The sequence below is a fragment of the Palaemon carinicauda genome, chromosome 5, assembly GCF_036898095.1.
Source record: "Palaemon carinicauda isolate YSFRI2023 chromosome 5, ASM3689809v2, whole genome shotgun sequence".
In the NCBI taxonomy this organism is placed as follows: domain Eukaryota; kingdom Metazoa; phylum Arthropoda; class Malacostraca; order Decapoda; family Palaemonidae; genus Palaemon; species Palaemon carinicauda.
In genome coordinates this window covers 124,041,015-124,068,074 of record NC_090729.1, presented here as the reverse complement: position 1 = coordinate 124,068,074, position 27,060 = coordinate 124,041,015, and the positions used below count along the sequence as shown (strand labels likewise).

General features: G+C 41.1%; 1 protein-coding gene across 1 annotated transcript in view; it reads left to right on the top strand.

Moving 5' to 3' along the window:
* Positions 1-26,839, top strand: part of RfC38 (replication factor C subunit RfC38) — a 76,668-nt gene extending 49,829 nt beyond the window's left edge. Inside the window, exons 5-7 of the mRNA XM_068374046.1 lie at positions 5,360-5,478; positions 20,773-20,941; positions 26,078-26,839. Coding sequence (XP_068230147.1) covers positions 5,360-5,478; positions 20,773-20,941; positions 26,078-26,266 — 477 coding nt within the window. The 3' untranslated portion in view covers positions 26,267-26,839. The remainder of the gene's footprint in view (positions 1-5,359; positions 5,479-20,772; positions 20,942-26,077) is intronic.
* The last annotated feature ends 221 nt before the right edge of the window (positions 26,840-27,060 follow it).

The window sequence follows — 27,060 nt, the reverse complement described above, 5'->3', positions numbered from 1 at the left end:
AGTTGACTGTGGCAAGGCTGAGGAGAGTCGCAGTACCTGTTCTCGGTCAAGCAGAGCTTTCAGCCCTACCTTGGAACGTTTCCTAGTTCTCCTTTCCTCATTAACCCGTCTATAGTTCTGAACGGTCGCCTCAGGATAAGTTCCATGTGGGCCGGTCCAAGTTCCGGTGGTTTCAGGCAACGATTAACCAGACTTCCTGGCCCCTATGGGACCAGCGGAACTTTTAGACCTGCAATGGGTGTTGACCTATGGAACCTCTTGATGGGAGTGGATATTCTCGTCCTTTCCCCACATTCTTGATGCTGTTCTTGGACTCGTCAAAAAAAAAAGGGGGGGGGGGCATGTTCCGGTCCAGGCCTATGGTCAGGACCTGAAGGATACCTCTCCATCATTCAGGCAGGCTTAGGGGCCGTAGTCTGGTCCCCCTACAGATCCTACAGCTCCTGCCGAGTCGCTCCATGTGCGTCGACTTCATGATTCTGGCGTGTTCCAACCAGCAGGGGACGCATTTTCACACCTCCACATCTTGCAGTAGAGATACCGAGATGATTGAGATACTCTCAATACCACCATCGGCTCTCTCATTCCAGGCAGAGGAATGTTCTCTCCTTCCGAGCAGAGCCTTGTAGAGAGAGTGTACCTGGGGGTCTTTGGCCTTGAGTAACCAGCAAGTCCTGGTCTGGGGGACCTGATCGCGACAGCTTGGAACCTCAAGCTTCCGCTGTTCTTCCCCCCCGTCTCAGACCCCGAGACTCTGGCAAGATGCATTCCGGTGATGGTGGGACAACTTCGACGCCTACGTCTTCCCTCCTTTTTGTCTGTGGAGAATGGGTCTCAACAAGACCAGGTTGTCTGTCAACCTTTCAATGGGAGAGCTCCACTGGGACTATGCGCAGAACGGTTTCTGGACCCTCTGCTTCCCCTGACGGAACTCCTGGGAGAGCTTCTCCCACAGCACAGACTACTCAAACAACCACACTGCAACATCTTTCACGAACCGGGGCGTCGCTTCGGCTTCATGCCTGGAGACACTACGCCTCCTCCTCAAGAAGAGACAACCCGCTACAGTCGCGGGACGGAGGTCGCGTCATCTGCGATAGTCATCCGCAGGGGTCTTCCTGGCGAAGTGAAGAGTCTTCGGTGGTTGGTGCCGTGGGAGATATACCTCTTCCCTTGAGGCCTCTTCTCCAGCAATAACGGTCTTATTGCCTTTCGGCGGGAGGAAACTCTTTTCCGCTCTCGGCAATGAAGCCTGTCGCTCAGCCTTTCCCTAACCTTCAGGCTTAAAGGAATAACTTTTTCCTGCCCGCTGGATCTTTCCTCGCTCATGCGAAGCTACGATCGTCCCTGCCCTAGTCGGAGTGAGACCTCCAACTTGGAGCATGGCTCGGACTTTTTAGTCCCTTAAGAGATCTTCTCAAGACCCATTACGACAGGCCTCGGATTGTATTCCGTCTTGGGTCTCCTGCTCACTCTGGCCGTGGCCAGTGTGTAAGCAATCATCTTGGTCTCGTACGACTCCGCCCTTTCTAAAGAAGAGGGGGAGGCAACATTCAGGTTCGCTCCAGAGTGGTTGGCTAGACTCAGAATCTTGGGGTCCCGGCCCTTCGGTCCAATTCCTTCAAGATTTTGAGTCTCCATTCTGTATCTGATATCCCAAAACCTCTTTCTTGCCAGTAAAAGAATCGAGAGGTTAGCTTTGGGAACAGCTGCAGTTTGTCCTCAGTTGCAGCCGATTTGGGAGCACAAGGAGGACACGGGGGAGAGTCACCAGTATACCTCTTCAGCTCGGACTCAAGGACATTCATCTCGACCTGTCTCCAGACCCTCCCCCGTCACGTCGCCCTATAGCACGATGTTGGATACATCGCAACATCCCTCGCCTTCGAGTAATACTACTCTGTGACGCAGGTGCTACAAGCTGGAGTCTGGAAGAGTCTAATGACCTTCGCAGCCCACTTCCTGCAGGGCGTGACCCACAGGAGTTTCGATACGTTTTCTATCGCTCTGTGGTGGCTACACAACAGCTGGTCTAACCTCAGGCTCCTTTTTGGACAGGTAGCAGAAGGTTGAGGGCATTGTTATCAGGTTTTAGTCTGCATGAACGAAAGAAGTATGTCTGGCCCTTACTTCTTTCTTCATCATCCCCTCTACGGGGAAGCAGCATCCTGGTCTCTGCATAGCTGACCTCGAACCTCTGCAGGTAAACCATGCTTCCTTGTGTTCCGAGTATTGAGTCAATACTGTCACGTCCCCCATACCCTGACGAGGTGGTATTGGGAACGTCCTAACCCAGAGTTCCTTCTGGAACTCCAGGTCAACTGCCTAGGACGGGTCACACTACTTCCTTCACACACAAGCTTATGTAGGCCACACGGTTCCTTGCGGAGCAAGGGACTTGTGAGGTGCAGGGACTCCTTTTCTCGAGTGTGACTCACTCGGATTCTGAGTCCCCGGGTAAAGCCAAACCCAGTATGGCTGGGGACTTTCCACCCTACCTAAGGGGTAAGTCACCCAATGTAAATAGCGTGGTTTGTATTTCGGTTACGGAACAAATGACAAATTCGAAGATAATTTGTATTTTTCCTAACCATACAAACCTTAGCTATTTACACATATTTTCCCACCAGCCCTGTCCCCCAAGACAAGTCCTACCTCTAAGTGAAAGTGAGCATTCACCTCTGTGTGAGGGGGGGGGGAGGGGTAGCTAGCTACCACTCCCCTACCCCCCGCTAACTAGCGCGGGGGTAATACACCCTCGTTAAATTCTAATGGCTCGCCATTTCAGCTGCGCTAAAAGGTAAACCCAGTGTAAATAGCTAAGGTTTGTATGGTTAGGAAAAATACAAATTATCTTTGAATTTGTCATTTCAAACGAGCTTTAATAAACCACAGTTAAACACAATAATGTCCAGTGAAATATGAAGCCTTAATAATGAACTAAATTTTAAATACTGTATGAAGCTCTAAAAATTCACACACACACACAACATTTGTATGATTAATAATAATGTACATAAACAAACTATATGAAAACTATGATATCCTGTAACATACTGGTGCTGATGTTATCATGATTATATTTCAAGTAAATTAAGAAATTATATAAACTATATACCATTCATATGTGTGTATTATCTCAATATAATTGCGGACCTTCAGATCAAATGACAACTGATCACAACCAAAGGTAAACAAAAATGTTCGGGTAGTTATTTATTGTTAAGATGTTTCTGAAATTGAAAAAATAGAATATACTATGGAACAAGAAAATTAAATAATGATATACTGTAAGAAAATATTGATAGAATATGAACCGTATAATTGTCGAATCATGACGTAGTGTAAAAAATCTACGGAAACCACTTACGACACATCTCTCAGTCCCTAGCTCGGTTGTAAGTCGACGACTACCTGTAATGTAGTGTCCATTATTACTGTCAAGTAGTTTTATAACTTTCGACGGCTATTTATCGTAGAATTGATATGGAATAACATAGTCACTTCAATAAATATGTAAAGTTTTTTTTTTACACATAACATTGCAATGCTTTACTGTACCTTATAATTATAAATTCTAGAATATTTATTGTGTTAAAGGGAATAAAAATATATTTTTATTACACACTTCTGTACAGCGTAAAGTTCATTATTATTGAGTACAGTACGTAGTTATATATCTTATGACCGCTATTTATCAAGGAATTATAACTGAATAACAAAATCACTTTAATGGATATAAAGTTTTATTTACTCATAAAATCACATTGCTTTACCATTATTTAGAGATAATTACCTAAACACTTCACAATGAGTGGAAAAACATTTTGGTTGTTTAGTGTGAAATATGGAATATAAAGCAAGCTTTTGAAAAATTTATTCTTTAATCAGCAGTAAAACAAATATATATGGAATTGTAGCTTATAGAGTAAGTGAGCAATTATATCGATGGTGATAAATCTCGTTTATAGCTCCAGTAGCGGATCCATGGCCTTGTAGTGAAGGGGTATTTCTCCATCCCTCGTAACAAATTTTTGCAAAAATGTCATATTGTTAATAGCCTTAGCCTTGATCACAAGAGTCAGTGAAATGGCTGCCTTTTTGAAGAACTAGGAATTCTTAATAACAATCCCAGGTTATCTTCTAATCTTGACCCTGAGTCTTTCTTTTATAGCCAAAATTGTAAAACCTTTTCAGAGACAAGATCTGCTTTTCTTCTTGACTCCTCAGTCATGAGAGAGAGATAGTAAGCTTTTTCCTTTTCATCCTTACAGCTATATTTACAGAGATCCATGTCTTTATAAATACCGAGACCAACAATTCCTTTTCAATGGGCCTTCTGTATTTTGATGATCTCCCTAATTTAAAAAACCGGATCCTGTCTCCATCCCTAAAACCCATGATGTGAGAAAAATTGCTTCTTCCCTAGCGTTCTTTGCGAATACAGTATGCAATTTCAGGATATCCAAAGTTTTACAGGTTTGTCTGAGCATAGGGTGTTTATTAAATACTACCTGAAAAAATCCAAGTAGCGCAAAATTCATGTGTGGTACTTGGCGCATCTGTGACCCTTACAGGGGTAGTCCGCAGAGAAGGGGCCAAGCCAACTAGGTCCTTCAGGAGAAGCAAAATAACTGAATGTTGGGCAACTAGTACTCTTCAGTGAGTCCGTATGAAGTAAGAGTCAAACTTGATACAGTTTTTCTTCTTACTCATGGAAACCTGTCTGTATTGTATGTTGTGCTTGGTTGTAGATATTTGTCTTGGAATGGGCATGTCTACTTATTAATACTCTGATACCAAGTCCTTGAAGACCACACAGCTCTTTACCCTAAAAAGGTATTTTCTTTTTTTACCTTTGATTGCAGAAAGAGGTTAAACATTGGTTGAAGTGCTTGTAAGCTGTCATTTAACTGAGAGGTTTGTTGCTTTGTGTGAGGTGCATGACTTAGTAATGACTTTGCTTGTAGCACGAATTTCCGCTACTGAGGTGCTGTGTCGAGTTCTAATGGGCCAATACACTGAGTATTTATATCATATTGGATTCCGTTCTAGCCTTTCACAGGAAATTCCTTGGAGACCACATGGCACATTCCCAAAAATAGAGTTTTTCCTTAGTCAAAATCCCTTAAATTGTTACTAAATAGTCAACCGTGTAATAGTTAATCCATAGTTAAGGATGTTAGACTATGTATGAATCCAAAACTATTACAGGCTTTATCAATTGACGTTTTCTAGATATAATTAATTTTGATTCGTACATATAGGTATTGATATGAATTTTATTTGTTGATAAATTATTCACTATATGAATAAAGTACTGTTGCCACTTGTAAACTTTTAACATTCTTTTATACAGATTATAAGTAAGAAGGAAAGCATCTCCTTACCTCCTGAATTAGCAAAGAGGATTGCTGAAAAATCTAATAGAAATTTGAGGAGGGCAATACTCATGTGTGAAGCCTGCAGAGTCCAACAGTAAGTGAATTTAGTTTTATTATTTTCTGACTTGTATAGGTAGTCGCCGACCTACAACATATGCGACTTATGACTGTTCGACTTCACGGCGACTTTTTTCACTGTGATGACTTCGCAAGTATGTCTGAAATAGTACACTAATAGGACAAATTTTCTTTAGAAATAATCTATTTTCTTGTATAAAATTGAATTTTTTATCTTGGTAAGTTAGTATATTCTTTTATTGTTAATATACAGCATCCATTTTCTGTAAAAATATATTAAGAAAAGTTTTAATATGTCGAGTTCATATCATATGTCTGGTAACGTCATATTACCGGCGGAAAGCGAGCGGGCAATAGAGAGATTTCCTTCCAAAAGGCTAACGATTGGTATTAGTATTTCCATTATCGAAATATCAAGTAATGATAAAATGAATTTTTTGTGTCTGTATCGATTGTTATGAATACTGTACTACTTAGTGTAAATTTGACTCTATACTAGTTTTATTTCATCTCGGATAATAGATTGATATTCATCTAAAAAAAAAAGTACACTAACAGGACAAATATTTTCTTAGAAATAATATATTTGAGAGAGAGAGAGAGAGAGAATGTATTCATATGATAACTAATAAGGTTTATAAACGAACTATATGGAAACTGTGATACCCTATAACATATTGGTGCTGATGTAATACTCATTATGGAGAGATTTCGAGTAAGTTAAGAAGATTATATAAACAACTCCGTGTTACACTATATGTGTGCATAATCGCAGTACGGTAGCATGACCTTGAGATCATCTGATGCCTACTGAAAGTAATTGTTGATTATTGAAATTCTCAGGAAATTGAAAAATAGAATGCAAACATGCTTAATAAACCACAATAATGACTAATGAAATATGAAAGCTTAATAATAAATGAAAAATTAAATACTGTATGAAGCTTTTAAAATGAACTTTCAATACAGGCTCGCGCACACACTGCCACACTCGCACACAGAAAGAGTGACAACGTATTCGCATGATAACTAATAATAATAGCTAAAGACGAACTGTGTGAAAACTGTGATATCCTGTAACATGTTGGTGCTGATGTAATATTCATCATGAGATATTTCAAATAAATTAAGAGATTGTTTTTTTTGAAAATTACGGAGACCCCGACCTCTGTTCTCCAGGCCATCAAGAAGAACAACTACCTTTTGACCTTAGACCTGAAAGACGCCTATTTTCAGGTCCCCATCCCTCCTACCTCGAGAAAATTTTCCAGTTCATTGTGCTGTGCATCGGCCTAAAACTCTTCACCAAGATCTGTGCCCTTAGCTCATGCCATGGGCATCAGGCTCCTGAGATACCTGGATGACTGGCTTCTTCTAGCAGAATCTCAAGCCCTCCTGCTGAAACACAGACCTACTCCTGGATCTGTGCAAGGAGTTATGGATCCAACCGAACCTACAGAAGTCAAGCCTCGTTCCCCAGCAGTCCATCAGGTGTCTAGGCATGGAAATAGACTCCTTTCTGTCAGTTTACAGAATCTCAAGGTTCAGAGTATTGGCAACAACTTTTCTGAAAGGAAAACTCCTTCCTACCCTCTCTTAGCAGAAGCTATTAGGCCATCTCTCCTTGTTATAGAAACTAGTCTCTGGGGAGATTGCATGTGCGCTTGATACAGATGACTGAAGAACCAATGAACATAGGCTTCAGGCCACTCTGGAGCCCTGCTACAAGTAACTTAGGAGATGGTAAAAGACCTCTTTTGGTGGCGGGGCGAGGGGAACCTGTTAGCCGAAACTACCGTTCAGACTGTTCTACTACAATTCCTTCTGTTCACAGATTCAATCCGCCAGGGGTGGGGTGCTCACCTAGGAAAGGAGCAAATCTTGGGCCTATGGTTAGAAAAGGACAAGGCTTTTCACGTAAACTTCCTGGAAATGAAACCAGCTCATCTAGCATTATCCTATTTCTTAACGACTGAAAATTCACTCCGTGGTTGTGACCTACATCTCCAAACAAGGAGGTGCAGCCTCTCTCCTGCTATGCGATAAAGCAGAAGAGATAATCAATTGGGCACAGTCCCAGGCAACCTCTCTCTCGACAAGGTTTATATCCTGGAAGAGGAACGACAGTTGGTTCAGAATGGTCTTTGCTTCCTCGAGGGGCAAGGAGAATTGTGACTAGGGTTCCTGTATCTGGACATGGTCGCCACCCACCTGAATCACAACTCTTGGTGTACAGTATTACTTTCCAGTCCAAGTCCAAGCTGCAGTGATGGAAATTGCATTTAGGACGGACAAGACACGCCTTCCCACCGTTCTGTCTGATTCGTCAGATATTGAATAGAGTCCAAACATCCAGGGGAGTCAGAGTAATGCTAGTGGCTCCAAAATGGCCAGCAGCCTAGTAGTATTCAGACCTGCTGGAACTTCTCTCAGAAGTGCCAAGAGAACTTCCAGAATGGCTAAACCTGCTACGCCAACCTCACATAAGAAAATTCCTGTCCCTTCACGGCTGGAGACTATCCAGCGTCTCCTCTGAAAGGAAGGCTTTTCGAGACCAACTGCGAAGCAGCTTTCCAGATATCTCCGAAAGTCTTCCACAGCAGTTTACCAGGCAAAGTGTAAAATCTGTAATTGGTGTCGTGGTGGGAATGTTGCTCATCTCAAAGCCACTATTCCCCTGATTGAAGGACTACCTCTTGGCCTTGAGCCAAGTATTCAAACTGAAAGGACTTGATCTCTCCAACTCTGGGGAACTAAATAAAACCGATTGTATATCTCATCTTCCTGACATACGATGCCCAGAAGGGAAGTCATTTTGTTTGTTTACATTTCATCACAATGAATGATAGAACGAACGAGCAAACAAATTAATAAACGAACGAATAAATGCATTTATACATTCAAGTGATAACTAACGATATATTTCTGGGTCGATCTGTGGCGCCGGGTGAAAAGTCCTTCTTGTATGTCTTTTCTGATAAAACCTTCCAATTATACCAGAGAAAGATAAAAGCATGGAATGCTGAGGTTACAACCCTCGCGCGAGCACCTTTTGGGTGTCGTGTATAAAGCAAAGGCGCGTGAAATCCACTATTCACAGGTTGTCTTCCATTTAGTTAATTCCTTCGTCAAAGGGATGGGCCGATACAACGGCCCTAGACACACCCCCATCGCCGCACCACCCACGCCACGACGCGAGCGCCATCTGAACAACATCCTTCTTTTTGGAATACTAAGTGTTGATTTGTTTTGTTGTGCTCTCGGTCTTTTTTATCTACGCACTATACCCCAGAAGATAATACATTAAATAACTTTTCTTTAAAATTGCTTTTTAAGAGTAATACAGCTGATCCCAGCCTGTGAATAGGATCGCTAACCAAAGTTCAAGGAACATCCAGACTTATGTCCCCTTTGTGTTACAGAAGGTTCGCCTGCATGGTTCCCATCAGGATGATGATGATTCTCTCTGGCCTGCAAGAGAGGCTCTCCACCCTTGGGTATCGAAGTTGGGAAGGAATGCTCCATCTAGAGGTCCCTATCTCCTCGGAGTGTCCTCTCTAAGGTTGGACAACGACCCCATGGACGGGCAGGTATGTGGGGATGAGTTTTGAGCCTTCAGCTTTGCAATTACCTACGTCACCGACCTAGGACCATTAAAGGATCCTAATGTTCATGTTACCCTGCATAAACTGTGACGGCTAAAAGCAACACATTCTAAGGAAATCCAAGGGGCTATGACGAGCTCTAAGGTATGGGGGTGAGTCAGTGCCGTTCAGGAACTCGGATATAGGTGGTACCATAAATCTGGAGGGCATAGACGTCCTCCCTCTGGGGGACCTAGATTTTACTTCCAGGTACTAGAATTCCCATTCAACGGATTCGTTCGGTTGAAAGAGATTGCCTTGGTTAGCTTAGACAAGGTACCGAAGGTAACGGTATTATTTTCCTAAAGGGCAGGTCCGATCTGTCTGGACCAGGATGTTGTCAGCCTGGGGGGTACGATAATTCCAGGCTCTGCCCTTCCAGTTCGACCTACACGTTTGTTGGTCTGATCGGGTCAGTTGTGGGAAGTACGTTCTGTCTGAGACCTCTATCAGACAGGAATCGATAGTCGGTTTCCCACTCGTCATCACAGCCTTCCTCTGGTTCGACGCTTTTGTATCTGACCCCCCATCATCAGGTGGTCTACCTCACTGATTCCCCAGGTACACAGCCCAACTCCGTTGGGATGTTTTGCCTGCATGCAGCCCTAGATCCGAACCCTCAGGCTCCTTTCATGGACACCAGAGAGGAAGCTACAGGAGTAGAAGACAGTCCCGACATCAAGGCGGACCTAGAAAAAAGGGGGCTCGGAGAAGGGAAGGACCTAGATTCACTACCTCACAACGCGGTGGGCCCGGTAGAGGGAAGACTTTACCACTTTCGTGACCATTGGACTCGGTCTGTGGGATCATAGCATAGTCTCTAACGGTTTGAGATGAAAATGGCCTCAAGGTCCTCCTCCTCCGCCAGTGACCTTCTCCCAGAAATACACTCCCGTCCTGAAAGAGTACACCACAGGGTTACTCAAGAAAAAGCAATCAAACGACTATCTCTTAGGTACGGACCTTACTTCCCCGTGGGACCGTCACCACCTCTGTCGATCTTACCGACCGCTATTAGCTTGCGCCTATAGCTCGAAACTTCTCTTCTTATCTGGGTTTCCACCTAAGCAGGAAAGCCTTTGTGTTCAAGACATGCCCTTCGGCCTCAACATTGATCCCAGGATATTCACGAAACTGGGAGAGGCAGTGTTAGAACAACTCAGGAACCAAGAGATACAGATCATTGCTTATCTGGCCGGTTGGCTCATTTGGGCCCGGCCGGCCATAGAAGGCAACAGAGCTACGAAGGAATTACTTCGATCGGTCGACAACCTGTGATTTCGGGTCAATCTCCATAAGTCTCGCCTGCGACCATCAGGCCACTTAGAATGGTTAGCCATTCAGTGGGACCTTTCGAAGCACACGTTGTCTCTCCCTTCCAAAAGTAAGAGGAATAGGTTCCAAGATCAAGAATTTCTCAAGCACAAACAGGTGTCCAAAGAGCCTAGAAAGTATCCTCGGCCTTTCCCAATTCACTTCAGTAACAGATCTCCTAATAAAAGCCAAACTCAAGACATCAATCGATTTTGGAGAAAGAGAGCTACAGTACCTATAAGAAGACAAGGTCTCGAAGATCCCCTCTGTCGGGAAAATGAGACTACGCCCATGGTCCGAACCGAAGAACCTCTCCAAAGCGGTTCCTCTACAATTCCCACCTCCACAAGTGACATTCCATTCAGCCGTGTCTCTAAGTGGATGGGGGGATTTCTCCGAACATCAGATGTTTCAGGTTCTTGGTCACTAGCCATGAAACAGTCCCATATCAATGTTCTCGAAGCCATGGCAGTGTTCTTGACCCTGAAGAGAGAGACTCCTCCGAGGTCGACCCACATCAGAGTAGTGTCAGACAGCACAGACGAGGTACACTACGGAAACAGGGGAGGATCCAAGTCACCCAACCTGAATCAGATCCTGGTCACTTTCTTCGCCTGGGCAACAGAAAAGAACTGGTTCCTGTCAGCACCTCACCTAGCGGGAGGCCAGGATGTGAGAACGGGCTCACTATCCAGGACGAGTTCCCTGGAGTCAGAATTTCACTCCGGTGGATACTCAGGTTCGTTCCAGGCATCCAGGTAGATCTATTCACATCTCAGATCAATCACAAACTTCCTTGTTATGTGACCCCAATCCTGGACCCTCGGGCTCATGCCATGGACGCATTACCCCGGGATTGGAACCATTAGAGGAAGATTTCCCTATCTCTCCCAGTGAATCTTCTAAAAACTTTAACACCGACTGCGCTCCTTCCGGGGCGCAGTGGCTTTAGTACCACCTCACTGCCCAAGAACAGTTGGTTTCCTCTCCTCCTCGAGTGGAAACTCCGTCCCATCCGGATCCCGTTCCTCAAACTGACCCGAGTATTCCAAACTCACTGTGTCAGATTACTCAAGGATGTCCAAAACCCTAACTTTGTGGACTACAGGAAGTTAGCAGCTCGTAGAGACTCGAACATTGAACCGGAAAACGATTTCTTCATCGAATCAGACAAAAGGGACTCGACAATTCGCCAATATGATTCGGCCGTTAACCCCCAAAATAGGTGGTCCCCTTGGAAAGTTATTCCTCTTCTCCAAGATACTTTTCTATGTCCGGTCACCACTCTCAGGGCCTTTTTAGCCACGACTGCTACCCGATCGTCTGGCCCCTTGTTTATCAGAGAACAAGGAGGTACCATTCCCATACGTGGTATTAGGCTATAGATCCTATACTTCGTTTAGCAAGCCAATCCGGGATCATTTCCCCCAGAAGATGGACTTTGATGACCTTATAAAGTTCACGGGTTGGGAATCTCCTATGGTCTTCAAACGCCACTATCTAATGAACTTACAGGCTCTTAAATACCCAACAGTTGCAGCTGGGAGCCGTATCTCTCCCCAGTGATCTTTTGTTCTTCCTTTCATCCATCTCTTTTCTTCTCCCTCCTACCCGCCACTCGCACCACGACGCCGCTTCCTTGGTGGTTCGTTAGCCCTAAGTTTATTACATATTAGGTTATGTTTGTAACTATTATTGATTACCGTTGTTACAGGGTTGGGATATTCTTAGCCATGTCAGTTTTGTAGCATGTTTCCTCTGATACTCGGAGGCTTCCCTGTTATCATGTTTGTTTACCTTAATTATTTATGATTTTCTTTACATGGTGTTGTTTCTCTCCCCTCATTAAATTAGTTATTGTTGGGCTTGGAAGGCATTCTCTGGTACATTTTCACCCGGCGCCACAGATCGACCCAGAAAAGGGATTTTGACGAAGGAAAAATCTATTTCTGGGGAGAGACCTGTGGCGCCCGGTGAAACCCTTCCCCCTTTATTTTACACGATCCCACCCTTTCCTTTCCAAGCCGTCATGACCATTACAGAAGGATGTTGTTCAGATGGCGCTCGCGTCGTGGCGTGGGTGGTGCGGCGATGGGGGTGTGTCTAGGGCCGTTGTATCGGCCCATCCCTTTGACGAAGGAATTAACTAAATGGAAGACAACCTGTGAATAGTGGATTTCACGCGCCTTTGCTTTATACACGACACCCAAAAGGTGCTCGCGCGAGGGTTGTAACCTCAGCATTCCATGCTTTTATCTTTCTCTGGTATAATTGGAAGGTTTTATCAGAAAAGACATACAAGAAGGACTTTTCACCGGGCGCCACAGGTCTCTCCCCAGAAATAGATTTTTCCTTCGTCAAAATCCCTTTTTTTTAGTAAAATGTATGAATCCTTTGTTATTAATTATGTGATAGTTTGAATAAGTTTGGAAATTATATTAAGAATATTTAAATATGTGCACATATCCTTGATAGCAGTAGCTTGAATCAGCTGACAATGTTTACATGTAATCAGCTGGGCTCTTAATAAAGTTTCCAAACATATTCAAAGTATCTTATAATAAATATTGCACAAAGGTCAATGCTGTATGTTATACTGTAGGTTACCGTAGTTTACATACAGTTTACTAAAAGCTGTGTCATTAGTTATCAGTTAGATGTGTAAATGTGTTTATTCATTCATTCGTTCCTTGTGTTTTTCTTTTTGGGGTCAAATTTAGGAGCATCGTATGTAGGGAAGATGTGATATAGAATCAGTTTTATTTAGTTTATTTTGAATTTCTAAGCATACATTAGGTAAAATGAAATTGTAATAACATCTTTACATAACCAAAACCTAAATTATATGCTTACACAGATGATTTCTTGATATAGCACTCTTTCTATACTACAGAAATAAGTTAAAATTAGTCTTCATTTTTTTACATTGTTCAATCAATAGATTGTTTTATGGTTGGATATATGCAATATTCATATTTATCTAATTCAATTACAAATAAAGTAGTCTTTTACACATTTATTTTTTTATTTTCTTTGACTTAGATATAATTAAGGCAGTAGCAGTAGTTCCCAGATTACTCACTATTGTTTTCTGGCGCTGCATTTACTTTGGTTCGATATGACCCATGATTGAAGCAATCTTAATTTTAGTTAGGTTCATTTTACATTTTCTGAGTGTATTACTTTATTTTCATAAGTGTCAGTTAATTTAATTCCTTAATTATGTCATTCTAAGGTGAAAAATGTGTGATAATCTCAGCTGCTCGTTTTAATGTTTGGCATAGATGGTAGGCCTATAACCTATGGAATTTGATATAGTTTTACTTGATTTTCTGCATAGGGAAACATTTTGCGATACAACGGACTATCGGCAGTACCAGACACCCCTTCCCCCTTATTAGTCTGTTATTGTGAGGGCGTACTGTATTTCAATGGAAAGGAAACGGAATTTATTCACCTGTATGATAAAAAAATGTGAAGTTCTATCTTTAATAGGGTTTGTGCTATGACTAGTTGAGCAAAATGTTAAAAGAAGGGCCTGGAATTAGAAGCCCAATTATTTAGTGAGGAGTTGTTTTTAAATATAAACTGATGGAGTTTGGTTGAACATAAATAATTAATTTTAAATAAAATAATGTAAGTTCTAGAATTTACATGAAAGAATCTCCAAATCCTCGCATAAATCTGGACAACACAAGGAAGGACTTAAACTTAGACTGTAGCATTCTCAGAAGCTACAGAGAAGAATTCCTATTCAGAAGAAACCATTTGCTCCTTTTGAGTGTGTCCAAAGATATGGTGACTGGGATTATACAAATGTAATCTGATTTTTTTTTTTTTTTAGTAGATTTTCTATTTAGAAGAAATCTGATTTTTCAATATTAAACTTAGCCGGTGATTATATAAGCTGCAACTCTGTTGCTCGACAGAAAACTCTACGTAAAAAATCCGCCAGCGATCGCTATGCAGGTAGGGGGTGTACTTCAACAGCGCCATCTGTCGTGCAGGTACTCAGTACTCAATGTAAACACAGAACTCAATTTTCTCTCTGTCGGGCTACCGGCAAGACCTACTAATTCGCTGTTACTAACTGGATTTGTTTTCACAACTATTTGGTGAAGTACACTATTCTAGTTTTGAGCTTTCGCTATGCAGGTGTTTTATCTTCATCTCAAAACTTGAACTCGTTTTGGATAGATTTAATTATGGTGACAAAGAGAGTATGGACTCTCTTTCACTTTTAAATGGCCGACCCTTCCCTTAGACGGAAGTGTGTTTAGGTTTTTAGTAATTTTTCTTATCACGTTTTAGATCTATATATTTTATATCTCTCCGCCTTTATTAGGCCTCTTCGATTAACTTTCCATTTATTATAAACATATAAAAATAAATTTTAATGTTTTGTTTATATGCGACCTTTCCTGATAGTAGGCGGTCCTAACTTGGAACCGAAGTTAATCAACGTTGAGCCCGTTATATCGTATTTAGCCTTTAAAGAATTTAAAACTTTTTAAATGTAATGTTTTATGAAAGAATTTCTTTGATAGTCTTCGTACTGTTTTCAAAGATGAACTAACGTTTAGTTTTTTAGGCTACGCAGTTGTTGACGTTCAGGACGTTCAACATGCGCTCTATCGTTACGATAGAGAGAGAGTGTATCACGGTTTCACTTTGCAGTAAGAGTAAATCGATTCTGACGTTTTGTTCATTCTTTCTTAGCTTAAATGTTTTAAATTCTAATTTAAAGGAACTTTTTATTTGGAAAACCTTTCAGTTTTTTCCTTTAGTCAAATAACATGTTTTTTTGACGATATATAATTGGGCTCTTCTCTTAGGTGCGAAATCAAGAGAGAAAGAGAGAGAGAGATAGAGACGGAGGGAGAGAGAGGAGAGAAAACGTTCCGTTCAAGCGGGTAACGTTGTTCTCGTGTTACTCTCGTCCCTAGTCTCTGTACGGGGAGGAAGGTAAAACGTTTTTAGGTTTTTATTCTCGTCCCCAGGCTATGTGCGGTGAGAGATTGAAAACGTAGTTTATATGAACTAGTGTTTAGTCTCTTTCCCAGCCACTGAATTTTTTATCTTAATATATGTTTTCTGTTTTTTGCTGGTATTAATGAGCTGCATTATACGACTGATTTCGCAATTACTACCTTTTAATGAAGGGTAGAATTGCGTGTTTCAGGTAGAAATCAGTAAAAGTTTCGATTTCAGTGAAATAAGTGCAAAACAGAAAATCGATAAAGTGATATGCGCAAAGTGTTACAGTGTTGCGTCCGAGGGTTTGTCTGTTCGTGCCTGTCGTTCACCTAGTCCGGGACCTCTTGCAAGCTCCCAAGCCCAGGGGAGAAGTAATGTCGAACGACTTATGGGTTCGAGAGGCCTTGATCAACGAACAGACGTTTCCCTCCGTGGTTTCGGGCGTATCTACCCAAGATCGCCCCACCCACACAAAGACGAGAGAGCCCATTTATTCCTCGTCTGCGGAAGAGGTTTCTCGTAAGAAACCATGGACCAAGGTCTCGCGGCTTATTAAGCGCAAGTCGGTCCCTTCCGCGCAAGTCCAACGGCCCAGTTGTAGCCACTGGGTCAGTTCGGACTCGCTGCAGTCTTCCGACGACTGCTCACCTCCTAAGAGAGGCAAAGCGGTACCGCATCAGGCAGTCACACCGTCTGTTGCCGCACCTGCTCCTGTAGACCCTAAGTGGTCTTTGCTGCAGACCATGCAGTCTCAGTTAACGTCATTGATGCAGGACTTTCGTGCGGAGAAGGTTGACACTGCACCAACCTCTAGCCTACAACCAACCACGGTTGTGCGTCCTGTGGACGCTGAGGCGACCTTCTGCCGCACTCCAGCTGAGAGAGTCCCGCCACCCATGCGTTCCAGTGTACCCTGCCAGCCGCATGTTGACGTTCAGCGACGCACGGAACCTTCCGTTGACGTTCGCGAGGTACAACAACAGTCTAAGTTGTTTTGTTTTGACGCGGTGCGTCAACCTCCGCATTCTAGAGTTGTTTTGACTACTCAGTCTAGACAGTCAAAGCATTCTCGAGTGGACGCTGTACGTCCTCACGCACCTGTTGTGGTTGACAGTTCAGTTGTTGACAGTTCACAGACTGTCAAGCAGTTACATGACGTTGCGTTCTGGTCCGCTACTAATGCACCAGTGAGAGACTCAGCTTTTATCGGACAAGGTTCCTGTAGATGAGGAAGTTGCTGTTCTCCCTCCTACTGATATTCCCTTGAGGACTCTGTCAGATGGAGAGGAGCCTTAAGCTGCTTAGCCTCCTATGGACTTTAATTAAATCATGATGATTTTTTTAAGGATCTTCGTCCGGATCTTGTAACTGCTGCTCCTCGTTCGCCTAAACGTCAGAACTTACACTAGGCCTAGCTACTTCGAAGCCGTTGTTTTTAAGCTAGTGCTCTCTCGCTCTCCTAGAGAGCGTTACGTTGGCTAGGCGACTGGTTTTTTCACCAGGAGTAGTTTGGGGGATACAGCCTTTGATTTCCCTTCTTTTAAACTGGCTTATAGAGCGAGAGTCTGATATGACACGAGAGAAGTTCTCGGCTTGGGAGTTCATGCCTCTGCCCAGATAGACTTCTCAATTCTGGTAGACTCTCCCTGGCGCCTAGCCAGGAGACGCTCCAAGTTGTTTACAGGTCAACTTCTCAGCTTTTGTCGAGCCTTTGAAGTTTTGCTGTACTATTATGTCACACATAACAAGGCTTTCAGGGATGGTAAACGGTTCCGCCTCAGTCGCTAACCCCGTCTGTTGCCACACCTGCTCCCGTAGACCCTAAATGGGCTTTGCTGCAAGACATGCAGTCCAAGCTTGCGTCCTTGATAGAGGACTTAAATGCGGAGAAGAACCTTCTGGCCAACAACCTTCCAACCGGTCGGTTGTGCGCCCTGTTGACGCTGAGGTAACCTACTCGCGTCTGCCAGTTGAGGTGGTTCCTCCTTCTGGCCAACAACCTTCCAACCGGTCGGTTGTGCGCCCTGTTGACGCTGAGGTAACCTACTCGCGTCTGCCAGTTGAGGTGGTTCCTCCACCGATGCGACCCAGTGTAGGTTGCCAGCCGCACGTTGACGTTAAGCGACGCTCGGAGGTGGTTGTTGACGTTCAGGACGTTCAACAACCAGCAGAGGTGACTTGTTGTGACGCAGTGCGTCAACCTCAGCAACCCGGTAGGGTGTTGACTGCACAACCCAGACGGTCTAGACAGTTTCGGGTTGACGCTGTACTTCCTCGCGCACCCATGGTTGTTGACAGTTCACAGACTGTGCAGCAGTTCCATGATATTGCGTCCGGCTCCGTCACGCATCCACCAGTGCGACGGGATTCAGCGAGTCAGCCGTTGCCCACTCCGTTGCCGTTTCCTCATCAGTTTCGGATGAGGAACCCTCTGATGAGGACGTTGCTGAACAAGACGATCAGCCCCCAGCCCTGCTATCCATCCAGAAGATGCTGAAGAAGGAACGCTGCTCAGTCAGGCTGTGGATGAGTCTGGTAGGGACGCTGTCATCCGTGAATCATTTTGTGTCACTAGGAAGACTACACTTCCGTCCTCTTCTATACCATCTAGCTTTTCACTGGAAAAGGACAAGACGCTAGAAGCGGTCTCGATCCCGGTTTCCGAAAAGATAAAGTCTTGTCTGACTTGGTGAAAGGACTATATCAACCTAAGAGAGGGTCTTCCCCTGACTGTTCAGACTCCCAACCACGTTCTCTTCTCGGACGCATCGGACGTAGGCTGGGGTGCGACATTAGACGGTCGGGAATGCTCGGGATTATGGAACTCGAGTCAAAGGACAATGCATTTCAACTGCAAGGAGCTACTGGCAGTACGTCTGGCCTGGAAAAGCTTCAGGTCTCTCCTTCAAGGCAAAGTGGTGGAGGTGAACTCGGACAACACCACGGCTTTGGCGTACATCTCCAAGCAAGGAGGGACCTACTCTCTGACGTTGTACGAGATCGCAAGGGACCTCCTCACCTGGTCAAAAGGTCTAGACATATCACTAGTAACGAGGTTCATCCAAGGCAACTTGAATGTCATGGCAGATTGTCTCAGTCGGAAGGGACAAATAATTCCAACAGAATGGACCCTCCACAAGGATGTATGCAAGAGACTTTGGGCCACCTGAGGCCAGCCAACCATAGATCTCTTCGCAACCTCGATGACCAAGAGGCTCCCAATATTTTGCTCTCCAATCCCGGACCCAGTAGCAGTTCATATAGATGCCTTTCTCCTAGATTGGTCACATCTAGATCTATATGCATTCCCTCCGTTCAAGATTGTCAACAAGGTACTGCAGAAGTTCGCCTCTCACGAAGGGACAAGGTTGACGCTAGTTGCTTCCCTCTGGCCCGCGAGAGAATGGTTCACCGAGGTACTTCGATGGCTAGTAGACGTTCCCAGAACACTTCCCCTAAGGGTGGACCTTCTACGTCAGCCACACGTAAAGAAGGTACACCAAGGCCTCCATGCTCTTCATCTGACTGCCTTCAGACTATCGAAAGACTCTCGAGAGCTAGAGGCTTTTCGAAGGAGGCAGCCAGAGCGATTGCTAGAGCAAGGAGAACATCCACCCTTAGAGTCTACCAATCGAAGTGGGAAATCTTCCGAAACTGGTGCAAGTCAGTATCCGTTTCCTCGACCAGTACCTCTGTAACTCAAATAGCTGACTTCCTCTTATATCTGAGGAAAGAACGATCTCTTTCAGCTCCCACTTTCAAGGGTTACAGAAGCATGTTGGCATCAGTCTTCCGTCACAGAGGCTTAGATCTTTCCAACAATAAAGATCTACAGGACCTCCTTAAGTCTTTTGAGACCACGAAGGAGCGTCGTTTGGTTACACCTGGTTGGAATTTAGACGTGGTACTAAGATTCCTTATGTCAGACAGGTTCGAACCGCTACAATCAGCCTCCCTGAAAGATCTCACCTTAAAGACTCTTTTCCTGGTATGCTTAGCCACAGCTAAAAGAGTCAGTGAGATTCATGCCTTCAGCAAGAACATCGGATTCTCATCCGAAACGGCTACATGTTCTACAACTTGGTTTTCTAGCCAAAAACGAGCTGCCTTCTCGGCCTTGGCCAATATCGTTCGATATTCCAAACTTATCGTATGGTTGGAAATGAACTAGAAAGAGTCTTATGCCCTGTAAGAGCTCTTAAGTTCTATTTAAAACGAACTAAACCTTTACGAGGCCCGTCTGAGGCTTTATGGTGTTCAGTTAAGAAACCATCTTTGCCTATGTCAAAGAATGCTTTATCCTATTTTATCAGACTGTTAATACGAGAAGCTCATTCCCATCTGAATGAGGAAGACCAAGCTTTGCTGAAGGTAAGGACACACGAAGTTAGAGCTGTCGCAACTTCCGTGGCCTTTAAACAAAATAGATCTCTGCAAAGTATAATCGACGCAACCTATTGGAAAACCAAGTCAGTGTTCGCGTCTTTTTTATCTTAAGAATGTCCAGTCTCTTTACGAGAACTGCTACACTCTGGGACCATTCGTAGCAACGAGTGCAGTAGTGGGTGAGGGCTCAACCACTACAATTCCCTAATTCCATAACCTTTTTAATCTTTCTCTTGAAATGTTTTATTATTGTTTTTGGGTTGTCCGGAAGGCTAAGAAGCCTTTCGCATCCTACTTGATTTGGCGGGTGGTCAAAGTCATTTCTTGAGAAGCGCCTAGATTAGAGGTTTTGATGAGGTCCTGTTGTATGGGTTGCAACCCTTGATACTTCAGCTCCTAGGGGTCGCTCAGCATCCTAAGAGGATCGCGAGGCTCCGTAAGGAAGACGTACTTAAAAAGGCAGAGTAATTGTTTAAGTCGACTTCCTTACCAGGTACTTATTTATTTTATGTTTGTTATTTTGAATAACTGCTAAAATTAAATAAAAAATCCTTAGCTCATAATAATGTAAACAATTATTGCTGGTCTCTACCCACCCCCCTGGGTGTGATTCAGCTTATATAATCACCGGCTAAGTTTAATATTGAAAAATGTTATTTTTATAATAAAATAAATTTTTGAATATACTTACCCGGTGATTATATATTAAAGGACCCTCCCTTCCTCCCCAATAGAGACCCAGTGGACCGAGGAGAAAATTGAGTTCTGTGTTTACATTGAGTACTGAGTACCTGCACGACAGATGGCGCTGTTGAAGTACACCCCCTACCTGCATAGCGATCGCTGGCGGATTTTTTACGTAGAGTTTTCTGTCGAGCAACAGAGTTGCAGCTTATATAATCACCGGGTAAGTATATTAAAAAATTTATTTTATTATAAAAATAACATTTTCCCTTAATATTCTCATTTTGATTTTTTTTTTTTTTTAGGTATCCTTTTAATGCACAGCAGAAAATTTGCTCGCCTGACTGGGAGATTTTTCTCCAAGAGACTGCAGTAAAAATTGTAGATGAACAAAGTCCAAATCGTTTACTTGAAGTTCGGGGAAGAATATACGAGCTTCTGACGCATTGTATACCCCCAGATGTAATATTCAAGGTAAGAAAATCTATTGTAGTGGGTGCTAAGCATTTTTCATAGTAAATGTTATGACTAAGTTTATCTTGAATGCCTTTTAATCTGCTTTGTCTTTTGTAGTAAACTAGTTTTTATTGAAATGCCAATAGGATGAACAGTCAGCTACACTTGTGTTGCTTAGGTCTGATGAACACAAGCTCAGAAAAGATATTGGTCTTAAAAGTTCTAGACATATTTGTATGAAGGAAAGTATGTGTGTAAAAGAAAATGGCACTCTGCAGACCCAAGAAATTCTTTCCTATTTCCATTGAATGAATAAATGTAAATGTTGACTGTTGGGATATATCCTGAGAACTAGGAATTGCTCAACTATCTGCATGAGTTGGTGAATATATGTTATACAGTATTAAAGAAAAAAGTAAGAATGGTATTCATTTGACTAGTAAAGTTTATGATTGAAATTGTGTTCCCCTCCCAGGAAAATTTTGTTAATGTAATAACCCAAAGTGCTGATAGAAATTTTATGTTGAACTACATTTTTTATTAAACAAAATATTTAGGAACATCTCTCCTGCTTACCAATGATAATTTTTATGCATGCTGCATACTTAAAAAATATCGTTGATAAGGAGGATGGTTTTAGTTATTACGTCAACAAGTAGTAACAGAACAAGGCGAGATATCTTAATTTAATTGGTTTAGCCTAAATTATCAGCCAGAGAATATAGGAATGTAATATCTGGTGTTCCTCAGAGTAGTGTTCTGGGTTCATTACTTTTCATGCTCTGTTTTACTATTAATATTATCATTATTATTATTATTATTATTATTATTACTAGCCAAGCTACAACACTAGTTGGAAAAGTAGGATGCTATAAGCCCAAGGGCTCCAACAGGGAAAAATAGCCCAGTGAGGAAAGAAAATAAGGAAATAAACAATATAAGAAGTAATGAACTATTAAAATAAAATATTTTAAAAACATCAACAACATTAAAACATATTTCATATATAACCTATAAAAGGACGGTAGTAGGACAGAATGCCTAATGACATAATGCCTAAGGACAGAATGCCTAAGGACAAAATGCCTAATTCCTCAACACAGACAAAATGCCTAACAGACATAATGCCTAATGGACAAAACTCCTTCCAGACAAAATGATCTTATTTAGCATTTTTAAATAAATTATTAGAGATTAGTAAAGATCTTACAGTTAAAACCCATATAACTACCCAACAAGCTGTTGTTAATTTTATTTAGCATTTTTAAATAAATTATTCGAGATTATATGGTTAAAACCCATATAACTACCTATAAGCTGTTGTTCATTTTACTTTTCTTTTTGCACCTTGAAAGGCAGAAAAAACTTACACTTCTTTTCCTCAAACAAATTTCTTTATCAATCATTTCAATTTTTGTAAGAAACCCTTCAGTCCAAAATGGAAATCATCACTAGTAACAAAGGAGGAAAAAACTTATATTTGAAGGATATGAATCAGAAAATGTGCATATTTACACAACTAGAATGAATTTGGAAATCTTGAAAAGTAAGAACAAGTGGTTAAGTGATGACACGTTTAACTGTGTACCAGTCGGAAAAAACTGTATACGTTGCATTGTGTTGTTTCTCAAAGTAAAACATTAGTATGATATGTTACATCTCGTAAAGATGAAAAAAACTTATGATACAATATTCAAGTTCATCAAAGAGCAGAGCCTTTTCCTAGAGTCAGTGACTCTTGATTATGAACAAGCAGCAATGAAAAGTTTAATGAATTTTTTTTGTCCAAATACTTCAATCAATGGCTGTTTCTTTCATTTCAGTCAATGTCTTTGGCGCAAAATACAAAATATTGGTAGCCAGCGCTGCTACACGAATAATGACAATGCTTTCAAAATCAAACAAATGCAAGCCGTAGCTTTTGTTCCTCCAGATGATATTGCTGATCTTTTTACAAACTTTTTGAATTCAATCGACCACGAAACTGACGAAATTCTGAGTGAATTCTTTGGATATTTTGTAATTAAATTGCTCGGAATAGTTCAAAGAGGTCGACGAAGACTCTCAACCTTCGATGTTCTAATGTGGAATGTGTACCATAGAATAGAATCAAATTTGCCAAGAACTACGAACTCTCTAGAAGGATGGCACCATGCTTTTAACAAGAGAGTTTCAATTACTCTCCCAACTCTCTCTAAGCTTGTAAAAAAATCAAAACTGAACAAGCAAGTATCGAGTTTATTTTCTCTTAGGTGCAAATGTTGAAAAAGTTAATAAGAAATATATTCGAGTAAATAAACGGATCAAAAAAATTCATGCAACTTACAATAAGGATATAGGTTTCAAAGGGCTGTGGCACATAATCTTTGAATTTTATTCAATTCCGATAAATAACTTATTCATGATTAGATAAATTTATATACATTGTTTTATGTTTTTAAAGAAAACAAGACAAGATTATTTAGTCTGTATTATGTTTTTAAAGAGTAATTGTTTAATGAAAAACACTTGTTAAAAGTTTTTTTTCTCTATCCTTGAGTTCTTTGGATATTTCGTATCTTATAAACATGTTATCTATAAGTCCTCCTTAATACCAAATACATCCTAAACAAACTCCAACAAAGAGTCATTGAATTTCATAGCAGTATGAAATAAACTAAACTGCCTTGGCTGAGGTCAGTATTCTACAGAGTGATAAGCTGTCTAGTTCACTTTTTTTATTAGTTTTCAGATGTTTTGTCCATTAGGCATTTTGTCCGTATTGAGGAATTAGGCATTTTGTCCTTAGGCATTTTGTCCGTAGGCATTATGCCATTAGGCATTCTGTCTGCTCACGAAAAGGACTTATGTCAGCCTGTTCAACATAAAAACTTTTGCTGTAAGTTTGAGCTTTTGAAGGTCTATTGATTCAACTAAACGATTAAGAAGATAATTCCAGAACTTGGTCACAGCTGGAATAAAACTTCTAGAATACTGTGTAGCATTGAGCCTCATGATGGAGAAGGCCTGACTATTAGAATTAACTGCATGCCTAGTACAGTAATACGAACAGGATGGAACTGTCTGGGAAGAACAATGTAAAGGATGGTCAGAATTATGAAAAATCTTATGCAACATGCATAATGAACTAAAAAACGACAGTGCCAGAGATTAATATCTAGATCAGGAATAAGAAATTTAATAGACCATAAGTTCCTGGCCAACAAATTAAGATGAGAATCAGTAGCTGAAGATCAGACAGGAGAACAATACTCATAACTAGGTAGAATGAAAGAATTAAAATGCTTCTTCAGAATAGATTGATTACCAAAAATCTTAAAAGACTTTCTTAATAAGTCAATTTTTTGTGCAATTGAAGAAGGCACAGACTTAATATGTTTCTCAAAAGTAAATTTTCTGTCGAGAGTCACACCTAAATTTTTTAGAGTGTCATACAAAGTTAAAGAAACATTAACAATGCTGAGATCAGCATTCAGATCTTTTCAAACTGTACGTAGTACTGAATTAGGCATGTCGTACATTCTAATAGTCTTGCCTTCTCCATCATAAGACATAACACCAAACAGTATTCTAGAAGTTTTATTCCAGCAGTGATCAGATTGCGGAATGATCAATATGTAAGATCCTTGATCTATCTAGAAGATTGTGCATGCTAGAGGTTGGTCATTCAGTGGTATTTTTACCTTTTCCAAACTTCATAGAGAATCAGGCAAATAGTAATCAGGACTGTTCCACTGCCCCTTTTGCCATTCCTCCCTTATATGGTAATAAATAAAGATGATCTTGTATGGTGTCAAATAATGGGCTCCAAACTTCACGTTGAAGGACCAGACTCTTCATTGGCCAAAAGACAAATCAAGTCACAAAGAGCATAGTGTCATATTGGCTTGAATGTGATTTTGAGTCCAAATTAGTGTTATGGATGCCAAAGTAGAATTCATAAGAGTGCAAGGGTTGTGGTATCTACTGGAAACATCTCTGACAAAATTCATTGGTCACAAGTTTGAGCCTAGCTTTAGCCCAATCCGTTCTATTTGGGTCTGCAACCTCCCCATCCTTTTGGGAAGCCTTTTGGTCTACCGGCTGATTCATGAGCAGACATTGCCTGATACTCCTTTTTCCTAGCTTTGATGCACAGATCCATGTGGCACTGGTCATTTCGTAGTGTATTTGGTGGGTCTCTTAAGTACATTGTTCTGATCTGTGCCTTTGCTGCTCATTAGCAACAAAATGACCAAACTTTACTTTAAGTGTAATTTAAGGTTACGTTTTATTTTACATGCAGGTACTGTACCTGGTGATGCCAGTCTACTTTTTTATTCACATTGTAGCTGTTGGGTTTTCCCCAAGTTGTACCTTGGCTTTGAATAACCCCTCCATCATATGGCCCAAATTTTATATTTTTAATCCAATTATAAATGTGTTCTGCTTTACAGATCATAGGTTTTAAGTTCTACCTTTCAAAGTATCCAAGTGCTCAGAGATTTGGTTTGTGACTTTTGATTCCCCAGGTGCTTGTCTGAATCCTAAATTATACATAAATGCTCTGGCTCTGATGTATTTAGCATCTTAGCTTCCTAACTAAATGTCAATTTAAATAATTGGGATTAGTGGGGTTGTTATAGAAAAAGCAATATAGCACAAAGTAAGCTTTTCATCTACAACTGTCAGATTTATATCTTGTGACAACCTCCCAGGCTAGTCATGCAAGTCTTGTTGCTTCATATTAGTTCACATGAAAAGTTGGTGGTATTGGTTGAAGTATACCTATGGATCGAGATGGCATAAACTGTTAAACCTGGCAGCGTTTTGGAATGCAAAAACAAACCCCTCAACTTTTCAGATGGATTTTACTGGTCTGTCTTTTCTGACCTTAGCATTTTTTCTAAAAAGACTGGAATTGAATGGTAAATGTAGTTACCTGTGTATTAGCTGAACCCTTGGTGATGGATAAACCCTCAGTTTTAGAGATGGATAATCCTTCAAATGAAGAAAATTGTCACACACAATTGTTAAGAAATATACTGATGTAGGTTTATGATTTTCTAAGTGGCTAAAGTATCAGGTTTGAAAAATGTCTGCTTAGTTTTTTGTTGATAATTTTTTCCTTTGTAAAATAGTTTTCTTTGAGTTTAATTATGAAACTAATTTCAGGGACTACTGAAAGAACTTGTTCGTAACTGTGATGGAGAGCTGAAGTGTGAAGTAACAAGACTAGCTGCTTTTCATGAGTATCGCTTAGGCCAAGGCAGCAAGGCAATTTATCATATAGAGGCCTTTATTGCTGCTTTCATGGCTATTTACAAAAAATTCTTAGAGGAAAGTATGTCATCCATGTTTTGAAATTACTGTATGGAAACAAGACCATTATCTTATAAGATGTATTTAGTGGTAAGTACAACTTACTGTTCACTTTTATCCCTACATACATTTTGTGCACTACTTTAAATTCTGGACTTCTATGTATATATTTTTTCATAAGTAAAGCAAAATATTTTAATTCATGCAATGTATTGAACTGGTCCTGAAACGGTTGTTTTTAATATTTCTAATTGAATAGTTTCTTGTCTCAAATTTTAATTAAAACCAATGTTTGTACATAACTAGCAAACTGTTATGTTGTAATGGTTTTATTATACAGTGTTTAACTAGCTGTTCACGTACAGGTAGATTATATGTGTCCCCTTTATTACATAGAATGTAGTTGGTTATTGGTTTTCACATTAAGATTTTAATGTAGGAAACCCCATATAATACACAGTATAAGATAATGGTAAAGGCCAATTGCTTACTGGAGATGCTAGAGATTTTATAATACTTTCCAGAATTATAGTTGACTAAGGTTTTGATCTTTTTACAACAGATTGACTATCATTTTTGAGTTGTTCTTAAGGCAATATATTTTGAATAATTTGATCATTATTTTACTTCTCCTTATATCATCAATGTGGTTTTTCATATCAGCTCAGCAATAAAGGATGCATCCTTCCCTAAACTTGACTCCCTGGTGGTTATGGAAATTGTGCAATATTGTAAATTTTTTATGTGGAAAAGTATCTTATTTTAGTAGAATGGTATAAGTTTAGAGGGTTCTAATAGTAGTAGTTGATATAGCTTGTATCCCTGGAGCATCATCA